This window comes from Papaver somniferum, chromosome 2, assembly GCF_003573695.1.
Source record: "Papaver somniferum cultivar HN1 chromosome 2, ASM357369v1, whole genome shotgun sequence".
NCBI lineage: Eukaryota > Viridiplantae > Streptophyta > Magnoliopsida > Ranunculales > Papaveraceae > Papaver > Papaver somniferum.
This window is the reverse complement of record NC_039359.1, coordinates 200,756,100-200,770,960: the sequence shown is the minus strand read 5'-3', so window position 1 is coordinate 200,770,960 and position 14,861 is coordinate 200,756,100. Positions and strand designations below refer to the sequence as shown.

General features: G+C 34.3%; 1 protein-coding gene across 1 annotated transcript; it reads right to left on the bottom strand.

The window, feature by feature from the left end:
* Positions 1-1,825: 1,825 nt before the first annotated feature.
* LOC113352580 lies at positions 1,826-3,005 on the bottom strand. Its single transcript, XM_026596389.1, has 2 exons — positions 2,264-3,005; positions 1,826-1,878 (listed from the first exon to the last, which is right to left on the bottom strand). Exons 1-2 carry the CDS (start codon positions 3,003-3,005, stop codon positions 1,826-1,828), a joined length of 795 nt encoding a protein of 264 aa, XP_026452174.1.
* Positions 3,006-14,861: the final 11,856 nt, after the last annotated feature.

Genomic DNA, 14,861 nt, shown 5'->3' with positions numbered 1-14,861 from the left:
AGATCCCAAGATCAAGGTTTTGAATGAGACAACTAATTTGCGGCGGGTCGGTAAACACTATCAGATAATTTCATTCTCTGCCCCTTCCTTATGGTGTAGACGTGATAGTGTGACTGCATGTGAATGATGACTTTTAACTAAGTCTTAATGAGTTCTATAGTTTCAATTTAATATTGAAGTGGGGTGTAGCAGTAAACACTCTTGACGGAACTCACCTACCTGAATGTGGAAGTGGGTCGCTTCCTATGAGAATTAAGTTGATTCTCTAGAGCATTTTGAGAAACGGGATTTGTCCAGAGCCAAAAAGGACACAACGGCACGAACTTGACAGCACCTAGAGAGATATCACACGTGGTTATTATCGCGGATTACACCACACGATGGCAGTTCAAGACATCGCGTTCACTATCCATCAAGTTAATCCGGCAATTTCTCACTAAGCAAAGGTTCAAGACCTCATGGACACCTCTTGCCTAAGTGGTATTTCTCGCTTTCCGTTTTCTGATTTTTGTATCGGTATTTCATTCATGTGGGGGATTGTTGGAGAAAATAAGATTTTAATTTTTTGATTTTATGGTCTTGGTGGGAATGGAACTTAGGACCTTTGGGTCTCTAAGAGCTCTTACTCATTTTCTATGAGTGAATGAAATAGGTCCTTTAGTCCCACATTGGGCATGACTAAAGAGGAGTTCCACTATATAGCTATTCCTTTATGGATAGTTAGTAAAACAATGTGGGTGGAACGGGTAGGGCGAAATATTTTTTTTTCCACTAAGGGCTTGGGATTAGGGCTCGAGATCGTGCTTGCGCATGGACTTTGGTCAATCAAGACTTTCCTTTATTGGAAAAATTTCTTTTGATTTATTTCCTAATCATTTTGAAATAAATTATGTCTTAAATATGGGGGCGTGTGACCCGGGTGAATTTATTCTCTTACCAAAAACATTTTTCTTAATGGATTTATTTGCATGGATGACGACATTTTCTTACCGGTTTTTGAATGTTGATGACATAATTATGTCGACATCATGGCAGCATTATGTCGCATGCAGTATTGATTTGCATATTAATATGCATTGATTTCACCCTTTTTGTTTGCCTATAAAAAGAATTCGAAACTTTCATTTTCATTTGTGTCCAGAAGAGCTATTATCCTCTTCTTTTCGTCTCTCTCCCTCTGTGTGGTCTTTTTATTTTCTTCTGTGCTTTGTTGTTGAGTTTGTACGAGTGGGAAAGTATTGTAGTGCTAACAATACTTGCAACAGGCAGTTTTATCCTGGATACAACTTGACCACATGGTATAGGCATCACTCATTCTTGAGGCGTACCGGTCAATTATTGTGTTAAGGAAAGCGTGTTGAACACATGACTCTGTCCTCTGTTTGCCGTCCTTTTGAGTGTTTATTTACCTTCCAGAAATTTTGCTTCTAACATCTTTCTTTGAGTGTTTTATTGTTACAGTTGCAACAGGATTAAGATCTCCAAACCTTTCCCGTTCAAACTCATGAGCAACCCAATTATTCAGTGGTATCTTCTTCATCCACTCAATAACAGAAAAAAACTAAGTTGTGCACGCTTGACACTGCCTTCAAAAATTTCTCCTTCGTGACAACACTATAACATTGCTCAAACAACTTAATAGCAGTTTGTCTACTCTTGCCCTTGCTAACTGGAATATTAACTTTCATATGGTACGAGAAATATGAATGAAAAGCATTCGGGAACACAAGAGGACATTGTTCAAAAGTCCAGTTCCACGGTCATATATGATGGTTAATGGACGATCAGCATCAACAATTCCCTTCAAATTTTCCAGAAACCAGTGTCAATTATCACCATTCTCACCAGATACAAGCCCAAATGCAAGTGGAAATATCTCTGCAAAGTAAAAGTAACAAAATAATTTAATACAAAAAATGGGTACCATGTTTCGAATTACAAAATAGAAGAAACCACGACAAGTTGTCTCCAGAAAAATGGAATCAACTAGAACAAGTTGTCTCCATAATATGGAAGCAACTTGACCAAGTTGCCTCCAAAATATAAAAGCCAAACCACAAGAATGAAAACAACTAGCACAAATTGCCTCCAAAAATATGGAACCAAATTGTTCAAGTTGTTGAGGTTGTTCACAAAAATCTAAACCTAAAAGGTTTGTTGAGGTTGTGCAATTACATACAGTTGGCTACAAAGTTTTCTACCGAAATGTTTGTCATAAAACAAGACATCATAAAAAGAAAAGAGTAAAGAAGATGCATAATACCTTGGTTTCCAGTTTTCCCATAAGCTACCATAAGACCACCCCTAAACTTTCCAGTAAGAACCGTAGCATCAATAATCAACATAGGACGGCAATACTTGTTGAACCCTGTGATGCAAGCTTCGAAAGAAATGAAAAAACTCTCAAACTGTCGGTTTTTAGCATTAAACTCAAATTTAATGACACTTCCTGGATTATGACGCTTGAATGCTTCTTCATACCACAAGAAATCAGAATGCGACTTAATATCGTCTCCCCAAATACATTCTTTGCAAAATTTCAGTCCACGATATGCTTGATGGTAGGTGAGGTCAACTTGATACTTCCTGAAAAACAAATCTTGAATGTCCGCGGATGTTTTCTGCTTACTTGAAACTCTAATATCGTCTTTTATAATGTTCTTGATGAAATTCTTCGTCATTCGAAGCTTTGAAGGATCAGAGCAAGCCAAACCACAAGAATGCTCCGATATAAAAGTCTTGCACTTAAAAGCATGGCCGTCTTTGACTGCCAAAGATGAGTGGAACCTCCACTTACATCCTTTTTCTTCTTTGAAAAGGCAATGAACTGTATAACGATTCCGATCAGTCTTCTCAGGCTTGACTTTGTACCTACTCTCCACTTGATACTTCAACATGACATCAACAACTTCCTCTTTCCCTCCCTCAAACATCTGACCAACACCGTTAAGAATTCCAGCCCAAGCATCACACTTTTTTGGTTCTCTTATGGATAATTGATTCATTGAAACATCATCAGTCGTGTCTTCAACAATAGCCAAATATTCAGTTGAACACAACTTGAAGAGGATGAAGAAGAAGCAACACATGAGGAAGAAGAAGAAGGAGTTTCGAATTGAACATTGAACTTCAAAACTTATATTCCCTTAGCTTGGCAGTATATAACAAGAAAATTCAAATCTAAATCAGGCCGAACGGTTTGAAGTACACCATTAACATCAGAAAGAATCACAAAAGGGACTTTAGAAAGAATACTCCAAGAACGTAACACAGGACTTTGCATATCCTTGAAGGTAGTTGATTCGTAGATAACATGAGATATGCTTAAGTTGCAAAAGTTGATCTCTGTGACAACCATATTTACCTGGCAAAAGAAGAAAATCAGTAAATTGCAAAGGATAATAAGATACAAGTTGAAAGAAACCAACCAAAGTTGTTTCCACAACTAGAAGCAATTACCACAGGTTGTTTAGAGAAAGTATTGAAAGCAACCAACCCAAGTTGTTTCCACAACTAGAAGCAACTACCACAAGTTGATTTCAAAATTTGAAAAAACTTGGTCAATTTGTCCTGGGATTCAATATGTGTTTTCACTAACAACAACATTCTATATTAGAAGGTTGACAAGCTACATTATAGCCTATAGCATGTCCTGAGATTGAATATGTGATTCAGCATGTCCTGTAGCTTAAAATATGGTCATGACGCAAATCACTCGGGGCTGCGCCCCTCGTGATAAGTATATTCCACTAGTAGAAAAGTGACATTTAGTAACAGTTCAAACTTTTATAAAGTAACAGTTCGTAAAATGCCTGTTACTAAATGTTAGATAGTTAAATAACAGTAACACTTTTCGTAAGAACTGTTACATAATGTCATCCAGGTTGTATACTGTAACTGTTTTTATAGTAAGTGTTACTATATACCCATGTTACTGTAACATATTTCGTATGTCGACATTACCATTACAGTTCTTCAAACCAACTGTTATTATATACCTATGTTACCTTAACATATTTAATATGTCACCATAGTTGGCATTATCGTAACATTTTCTAAACTAAATGTTACTATATATCTATGTTACTGCAACATGTTTAATATGTTACCATAGTTGACATTATCGTGACATTTTTGTAAATTATTTATTTGTATAACTAGTTTTTGGGTATCGGGTTCAAAAAAATAACTACTTATGGACTGACATTAATTTAACATCTTGATTTAGTTCTAAGCACAAGAGCTAGCCATGGCTCGTACTGATGGTTACCTAAGGTTTGAGAAAAAATCGAATATAATACAAAATAATAAACAAGTTGTAAAAATATGTAGGGATATTAAAAATATAAATTGTGTTGTAGTTGCGTGGTGTGACGACAAGGTGGTGGAGGTATAGTTTACTATCTAATGAGAGTAAATATTTTATTTGGATAACATTAAACAAAAGGAAAACATGGAAGAGTGGTTCAAGAGTTATAATTAATGCAATAGGTCTCAAGGTCGAATCTTGTGAAGTGTACTTTTATAGAATTTATATTTCATGTCCAAGAAGACCAAATCATGGTAGTGGACGCGGTGGACATGGTGGTGACGGTTGTGGAGATGCTAGTGTTGATGGTTGTGCCAGTGCTGGTGGTGGAGGTAGTGGTGGCGCTAGTGGTGAAGGTGATGGTAGTCAGTAAAAACTGTCAGTTTTTATGACAGTTTCAATAAAAACTGTTACGGTTACTCAAACAATGGCAACAGTTTGTTCCCAAACATGTTACAATAAACTGCTAATGGTAACAGTTTTATGTAAAATAGTTACAGTAGAAATTATTCAGTAACATATATTTTATAAAGTGTTGCTGAAAACTACCAACAGTAATAGTTTTAGAATTTATGAGTCATTTTTCAATAGCCTTTCCGTAACAGGTTTATAAACTTTCCGTAATAGGGGCTTTAGTAACACCGCAGAAAAAAATAAAACTGTTACGGAAATAATACAATAACAGTTTTTAAATGTTACGGATCATCATTTTTCTACTAGTGTTCAGTGTAGTCAGTGGAAAAAGATGAAGTATACACATCATAAACTACATTGTTGTTAGTGGATATGTGATTCAACATGTAACAAGTTCAACAACTACATTGAAACACCAACAATACACATCAAAAACTAATAATATGAACTAATATTCAGTTTCAGAAACAATATGACCTGAAACTACATGAGATTTGTTTATTAACAATTTATGAATAATTGTTAACAATTTCATTTTGATTCAAAATGATAATCATGGACTGAAAAAACGATTTATTCATTCAAAAGGTACAAACCTATCAAATGCACGGTATGAACACAACAAACAATTAGTAAATTAAAATCTTAAAACAAAATGTTAAAACAAAATGTTAAAACAAAACAAAGATTATAGCAAATTTTACCTGTTAACGAGAAGAAATCAAAATGTTCTTTTACTGAAGTAGATATCTGCAATCGATGATTCAATCAAACTCAAATAATGAAAGAAGTTTACTGAAGTAGATCTTCAGACTCAAATAATCGATGATGCAATCGAAATCTGAAATAGATCTTCAGATTCAATGATTCGAATATGCAAAACAACTCTGATTTCAGTTGAATTGAAGAACAATTATCAGAAACTTCTTCTTCAATGGAGAATAAACTGAAACTGCTTCACCGATTTCGATTCAATGGAGAAAAAAAATCTTACTCTAATCTGAGCTTGAGTTTAAAATTAATGTCGATTAATTCAATGGAGATTCAAGATGGTTTCAGTTCTCAGCTCCGAGAGCTCTCTCTACAAATTCTCTTCTCTCTAATTTTTTTTTATTTTCGAGAAAACGGAATAAACGAAATCTAATTAATGTTCCGACACAATAAATATTTTGGAGGTTAAAACCGGGCTTTAGACATTAAAGGATATTCAGCCTGTTGTAAAGATGCCCTTGAAGTATATTTGTGCTAAGCCCATGGATAATATGGGTATAAATAACATTCCCACTTTCTAAAGATCCGCTTGAGAAGAAGTAGACTTTGAATTACAAAAGCTAACTTATTCTCCCTAGCCCACTTGGCAAGATTGACAGCAGTAGTATTCAACCTTCTATTTAACATAAATTCAATTATATTGAGAACGATAATAGTCAACAGAACAGTGACCGCTACCAAAGATACAAAAAAATTCAAACACAAATTAATTATTGGCAATTATAGCATCCCAATTACTAATTAGATTCTTTAAAGAGTAGTCATCAAAAGCTTATAAGGTAAAGCCCAATTGAAAAAAGTACATTTGATAGAAATTATCTACTGTTTTCATTTTCTGTTTTTTTTTTCCCTCCATAAAACTGATCATTTTTTTCCTTCCAAATTGTCCATCAAATTGTAAAAGGAATGAGACTCCAGAGTTTTTTGTTTCCTTTTTTTGACATTATACAACCCTTTTTATTTAGCCATTTCTCAAAGTGTTAGTTTAACACCGCTAGTCAAAACCCATTTTAAGCCAAAATTGTCAAACAAATAATTCCATAACTCTGTAGCTTCTTTGTAGTGGAGGAAAAAAATATTCGTTTCTTTCCTTTCATTACACATCAAACATAAATTATGTTGTAACTACTAAAATTCCTCATCACATTTCTAGGGTCATACAAAATAGCTTTTGTTTTCTACAAGCAACTCGAAGTCTCTCCCTCCGTAAATTGGATTACCCTTTACAATTACTTTGAATATCTATAGTTTTTCCCGATCTCAGTAACCCCTCTAATTGCTTCTATCATGGCAATGGATTCTGCACAATCTGCACCTATGGTGAGGCTCGAAAGAAAATAAATATCAATAATAATAATTTTGTTATCACACACCTGAATAATGCGAACACCATAATGCTCCATTTTCCCCTCAAAAGTAGGAGTGAGCATTTGGCCATAAATATGGGGATTAAATCTGGTTTAATCATATTTGTGGGTATCCTAACTATTCACTAATGGATTGGACTTGGATGTAATTTTTGGGATGCAACAAAGTTGAATTGGATGCAGTTGCAGTCTTATAAATTCACTGGACATCCACACCCGTTAAATTAAGGATATTTGTGTTATAAAATACAGGGTTAGTTTGATAATTTTAGTAGTCCACTACATAATCAACTTATCTCCTCATCATTTTCTTCCATCAAACTTTTAGGATTCTTTTTTTTTTGGTCAATCAACAAGTTTCAGTTCATTCAAATCAAAATAGTGATTACATGTTCGCTTACAAGATTAACAAAAACATCAAGATAATCAAAATCCTAATACAAATAAGGATATCAACTACAAGTAGATTGTGAAGAGAAAGAGCAATAAATTGCAGAGATACCCAATTTTTGATTATGTATAAGGGAGAGATGATGGTGTATTCCGGAAATTATTCGGACCATTTGATTTGATTGTATTCTTCCATGATAAGAGATGTTCCTGAAAGGAAGGAGTATTTTTTCCATAAACTTGTAGATCCAAATGAACTTGGATGCCCTAAATTCCTAGAGTATCGATTCAACGCGATTTCATGTTGAATCATCGGTGATTTTAAATCGAGAGTAACAAGCCACGAACCATCCATCAAAGATTGAAGAACTCGCCCCAAAATGACGAAAAAACATGTCAAAAGACACAAAAAATGATGTAAAAACATCTTATTCAATAAACTATTACCTAAAACTAGAAAAGAAAAAGAAATCCTTGCTCAGACCTGGAAAAAGGACGAACTCTGAGCAAGAAAGATGAAACGACTCTAGGGTTTGTTTTTTTTTTTTGTGAAGGGAAGAGAAAAGAAAGAAGAACGAAAGATCAAGAATTTATTTTTTCTTGATTGGTCATTATTCAAGACATTTTTGGTTGTTTATTTTTTTGTTTTAAAGTTCTAACTATATAGGAAATCTAATTGATCATCTGCATCCAATCCGTCCATCCGTGCATCCATTGGATGTTGGAATGGATGCAACTTCAATTTTAATATCTTCCATGTATTGGATTGGACGCATATGAGATATGAACCAGTTCACAAACCTCAAGTTCAATTGGGGACTGTTCACGGACTGGTATGAACTGAAATCATCAAAGTTGGTTTTAAAGGCTAGCGGTTGACGAAGCCGGTTCAAGAGACGTGGTTAACTGAGTTCAGTAGTCTTGTAGGGTTGGGGAACCCGGTTCACGAACTGTTGCACCCTGACTCGTGAACAAGCCTAACGGTTCAAGAACCTTTGTACGCATTTAAGATTTTAGTATATGCTCAAAGACTTATTTTTTTTTTTAAATATGTTTAGAATTACTAGAACTCTCTCAGACACTTCCAAGACTTAATTGATCACTCAAACACTCATGTGTATGCATTATTATTAAATTCTTAGGTGTTTAAATGAACATCAAATTGATTTAATTCTTTGGTATATCTGCCAAACCGAAAAATCATTATATATTGTTCCAGAACCGGTTGCTAGTGTACATTTTTCTATTGTATATTCAAGACCTAAAGTGTTTGTCTGATTCTCAAGTTATCTTAGGTTGAATTCTAAGCAACCCATGGTCGTTGAAAATCAATAATTAGAGATACTCTTTCAACTGAGAAAATCAATCCCTGACACTTTGTGTCCTAGTTGATTCTAGAGTCGTCCTCTATAAACCTAGGTTTTCTCTGAGAAACATAATTAGGTATACGACTAAAAGACGTCGCTTTGAGGATTCGTGAAGCCAGGTCGTACTATCTTTACCTTGATAGTTTGTGTGTCCCAATCTTGATTAAATGTAATCGAGGTTTTCGTAATCTCTTTCAGACAAGATAGAGAGTAATCACAAAGTTCTCTTCATCTCAGACTTTGTGATTCCTCAAGATAGATATATGAAAACTGATCTTAATTGATCTTTTTAAGATTGTTCTTGAGAGGTTAAAAATCTAGGATGCTCTTCGAGGGAAGTAAGTTACGGATTTATGAGGTTTGCTAGCTTTGTCTATTGCAAACATATTTTCTCACCTTGATTTTTTGATCTAAATGGAAATCAAATAGGCTTATCTGTTAGAGGCAGATTAATATCAAAATTCTTCACTTAGGTTGAAGCAACTCTTAGGCTATAAAGGACGCCAACTAAGGGATTCATTTGCGTAGACCCTTGCAAGGTTAAAGAGACGTAAGGAGCGCGACTGTAACTGAATCTCTTGAAGGGTGGATTCGGTCTCAACTACATTCCAGTCCGAAGTATGATAGTAGGCCAGTGTCTGTAGCGGCTTAGTACAGTTTGGTGTTCTAATTTGGACGAGGTCCCGGGGTTTTTCTTCTATTGCGGTTTCCTCGTTAACAAAACTTCTGGTGCCTTGTTTTTCATTTTCTGTATTATACCGTTTATCTTTATAATTGGATTCACACAGCTTTGTACGCATTCAATCTAAGTAGATACGTCCTCTTAGTTGTAATCGATTACGAGACTAGTTTCTTATATAATTCGTATCTTGAAAAATAGATAACAAGTTTAATTACTTGGCAGAATTGCGATTGAATTATTTGGATACTCCCATATTTATTTTGGATATTGATTTTTGAGATCGTCTAAGGACTCTTCTTAACAATCAGGTTCACGGACCTTGTGTCTATAGACATACTGATTGAGTAGAGGTTAGAGATATAAACTCTATATACATATTATCAAGGATCATTCAGTTTTTATACTTGTAATTGTATTAAATTTTGTCCATACAGGTTGCCGAACAAAAAAGTTGGGTGTGTACTTGGTACCCCTGCATTTTCAACGTCAAAAGTAGTATCATCCAACTTTCTTCTTATGTCGTTTATACGATGTTAAAGTACTTATTGTCTGAACCAGTGGTGCAGTCGCGTACTGTCGTCTTCCAGATATGCAGTTGCGAAGATAATATCATGATTTTTATCGTGTCTCACATGTTTCTCTCTTGTTGCACGAGACATGTTGGACATTTTCACCGGATCCAAAACATATGGTAAGAGTCAGGAAAAAAAATGAAGATTAATATGTAGTGAAGTTTGAATGCTAGATTATGTTAGGTTATGCAGGGAAGAAGGTGAAAAATGAAATGTCCTTTCCCTATAACTGACAGCTGAGCAAGAAAGAAAATAGGATGTCAGTTCTCTGAAACTGACAGACCAAATAATAACCGAGCTTAACATTTTATGGATTGTATAGGCGGACAACTTTAACCGAGATTTAGAAATTAGAAAACAAGAGAAAGTTTATAAAAGAGACGAGACCTTTTCTCTCGGAGATATATTCTTCTCTACTTTTATTCTAGGATTTTGACATGAAATTTTTTCTCATTCTTCTTGTTAGGAACTCCAAGAATATGAGTAGTTAATTTTATTATTATTGGTTAAAGATTAGTATGATTTCATATAACATGATTTTGTTTAGATAAATTAGTTTTGTCTCATAACATGATTTTTCTTGTTTTGTTTAGTGGCATGCATTCACATCTATTGCTAGTTTATGGTTTATTATACGCAAAAATGATACACCTTGAATACAAGTAGCATAAGTATAGTTATAGCTTGTAGTGATATATCCTTGTAATCATATGTGAACCCTAAATTTTGTTAAATTAGATTAGTGCGCTTTCCATGTTCGGTTGCATTTATTAGCCTAGTTTCATAAATCTTAATGCTCCTCGAGAATTAAACTTGTGTAGTGCTTTTACACTTAGGTTTTTTTTCTTGGTATAATTCATATTCACATATTTTGATGTGTTTGTTGATGACAAGAGGAAATTTTCGAGATATTCTTGCGATCCAGGTATGATAGGGCTTTTGATAGTGAGAGATTAAATATCAATTCTAATTATTAAGTCAAGAACATGTTTGTGAATGAAAACGAAATCCTTGGCCAATACTTTCATATAATTGATTTGCTTGTTTTGCTTGCATGGTTTGATTATAAATTAGTTTTAGTTTAATAAAAATCAGAAAATTCCCCCGGTTTTATATAAGTAATCGAAACATATAGCAACCTAAACCTCTATGTGGGAACGATCATTTCTTACCCTTTCTTCATAATAAATTATAAGTAGTGAGAAAGTAACATTAATTTTGACGTGCAGAAGACCACATCGTAGACGTATTTTATATGGTCAACCGTTGACTACTTAGACTATGAGTCTTAACTGATGATTTGAACGTAATTCATATTTCATAATAATGATGGATGAAGCATGAAGTGCCTGCTGAAATAACAACATGCTTTGTGGTATATATACGTTGAGTCTGATGGGTCACTAATGAGTAACATATCATTGTGCTAGTGCCAGACAGAGCAACAACAATATTAGGCCGGCTTGGATTGACAAGCATTGGTTTGATGAGATTACTGGATCGATCATAAACCATCATGTTGATGTGTCAAGCATTTGACAGGAAGTCATATGAACATGATTATTGTTGAATGATCACATAATATTCATCCTCGATCCACATGTAATGAGTAAGTAATGACAAACAGAGAGATTATAATATTAAAATAATGGTTAAGATGAACCAACTAGGTGTTGGTTTGATAAACAAACTTTTGATTGATGAACCAATTAAATACTAATAGTTGGATCAGTATTAAATACAACTTCCTCGAATATTGATAGTTGAATCAATTTGGGAAATATTTCTTTGCGTAGCGATTGATAGTTGAATTAATAAAATATCAGTTAAAATATTAATAAAGTATTGGTAGTTGGACACAAAATTAAATGATTAATTAAAATATTGATTGCTGGATCAATATAAAAATTATTGATGTTTGAACCTGTTCAGAATTATGCTCCGTGGAGCATTAGGTTCAAAACCCTAATTTTAATCAATGGATGGTTCATGAATGATTGAGTCAGAATCAACCAACGGATGAAAGGGGAACCTTCATTGGTGGTGATGCACCGACCATATCAAGTGCTTTATTGAGCATTCATCAAACTCAATTACCGGCATTTGGTGCAAGGATGATTAATTAGTGTCTAACCATAATTAAAATTGAGCTCTGCAGAGCATTAGGTAGTAAAACCTAATTATGGTAGAAAGAGGGACTGACTAAGGGGTGTCAGAACCGGCCATTGGTGTTAGTGGGACCAGCTAGTGGTGCATGGATGATGGTCCAAGTTTTTGAAGAGAGTTTAAACCAAATATGGACTTCATAGGATTAATTAGGTGATTAATCAATGAAGGAGATGAGACTGACCTTTTGATATCCAAGAACCGACCATGGCCTGCCATGGTAGTGCTTGTGCCACTTTGTCATTCGTGGACCAATCCTGAGAATTTTGGTATTTTCTGATGGTCAGTCAAGCATTATTTTGTATTTCCAGAAGAGTCTGATCTTGACTGAAACTCTTGATTTTGCTTGAAGGATGAAGTAGATTTTTTCTTGAAAGACTAGTATTTGGAAATATTAGAACAATATTATTTTAACATTTTTTGTGGTGGAAAGTCATAATGGTGCGGGACCACTTGTTTTACAAACAACATGGTCCTAGAGCAAGATTTGATAAGATATGGAAAATCAAAAGAATTTGATTGAAAGAGGAAGTCCTTGAAAGAGGAAACCCATATAACAATAAAATATCAATAAATAAAATAAAAGGGAGCGGGGGACCGACCATGGGACTGGCGTCCGGACGGTGGGCTCAGTCTCGCACGATTTCCTTTTATTTTATTATATTTTCTCTCTCTTCTTTTCCTCATTTTATCAGTCTTCCATATCCTTGTTCATCCATGTTTTTGGATGATCTTTAGGGGCGGTTATAATCATTATATTTGTCCATTGCTAGTGGTTTTAATAGTGAGACACCACGGATAAATCTTAGGTCTCATTTTTTTTTTTTGCATATTTCTTACTTCATTTTCTTTCTTGAAGTGGTGACATCAGCATTATCTACGTGTAAGAGTGTTAATATTGTTTATGCTGATTTGCTGATAGAATCAGAAAGAATCGCAGGTGATTCAGGACAGTGTTCTCCAACAAACTAGAAGAAATGATGATGACACCTGTCTTCTTAGAAAGATAGTATTTATGGTGGCCAAAGTTACAACAGTTATTCATCAAAAAGAATTTAAGGTTTGGGTGGGTAGACTATACTGGACTTGGTTCACATAAAGCAATTATTTTTAAATTATGCAAACTGAAATGGGTCTTGGGCTGGTAAATGAGTAGGCTTCATGGGTCTTGGGCTTGTACATAATATGTTTTGTACTGTGTAGGGTTTGGGGATTGACTCTTGAGTTGTTTGGACTTATTCTTTCTTATTATTTTGGGATTGTACTTTGCGTACTTCTGTTCTGTCTAGGATGGTATTTCCTGGTTTCACCTCATCTGCATCCAACCAATCCATTACGGATATCAAATTTGGCATCTACATCCAATCCAACATCCAACGGATTTGTATCCAATGGATGGACGGATTGGATACGTACAATCCAATCCAATCTATATTCTTTATGATGTCAATGGCTTAATATGCAAGATCCTCTAACTTTCACATTAGTATAAGTTACTTTTCGACCATTCCCAATGTGCCATTGGTACATGCATATATACGTCGAACGACTTGATAGGAAGTATGAGCATCCAATGAATGTAATCCAACTTCTCACATGAAGTATGGAAATAATCATCTCTTGCATCGTCTTTCCGATCCAGATGATATGAGTTTCCATAATGTCACAATCATCTCGCAATTAGATGATATGAGCGACAACATACTGGACCATCAATGTCGCAACTTATTACAGGATGCCTATGTACCCTACTGAGAAGGGATCAAGCACATACCGTAATTCATCCTCAATGGTACAAGCAACTAAAGCCAACTCGTGTAGCAAGGACAAAGGGTCCTTTGCAAATGATGGAAAAAATATATTTGTTATTAGAGTCCTTTCTAATGTTAGTAGGTATTATAACTTAGAAGGGTTTTCTCATTGGTTTATTTTTGTCTATAAGTTTTCTACGATGGTTCCAAATTTGAGTTTGGATATGTTGTTTCGGTGTTTCATCTTCAATAGGTAAACGCTACTATTTGTACTGACATGTATTGATAATAATTATGCAAACTATTAGATATTTATTCAAATTATTGTGAGGGGTTATATTTAATGAGAATTTTGTGTTCGTCAATGGTGGCGTCCATTATAGCAAGGTGGCTAGGGTTTCAACTCTTGAAGTTGTTTTTGTAGGTGGTTCTAATCTTTATATTTGTACATTGCTGGTGGTTTTAATGGTGAGTTAGCGTCTCATCTCTTTTGCATATTTGTTACTTCATTTTCTTTCGTGAAGCGGTGTAATCAGTATTATCTGTGTAACAATGTTAATGTTTTTTGTCCTGATTTTCTGGTTGAATCATGAAGGATTGCAGGTGGTTCACGACAGTGTTCTATAACAAATTAGTAGAGATGACCACGACACCTGTTCTTTATATAAAAATAAATTTTTTTCGAGCGACGTGGTTAATCGGAACTTCTGGTTGATTCTGGTCCCACCATTTTTATTTTTATGGCAATTGTAAAAAGTTCTGGAAATAAAATTGAAGAAGATATATTTTCCCCACAATATATTTTATCTCATTCATTAAAAATTATTTCCGAAAACAGCTAAATCTTGAAAAAGTCGTATAAAATTACCAAAAATATATTGAAAAATTAATCATAATATATTTTATTTTAATTTAGTCTAACAAACAAATTAAAATAAAATCACATAAAAATATGCATTATTAATCATGATTTCATCACAAATTAAATCAATCATACAAAAAAAAAAGTCCAATGTCCATTGTTCCATTACATTTATTCCAATGAAACTAATTTTAATTATAATTCTAAACT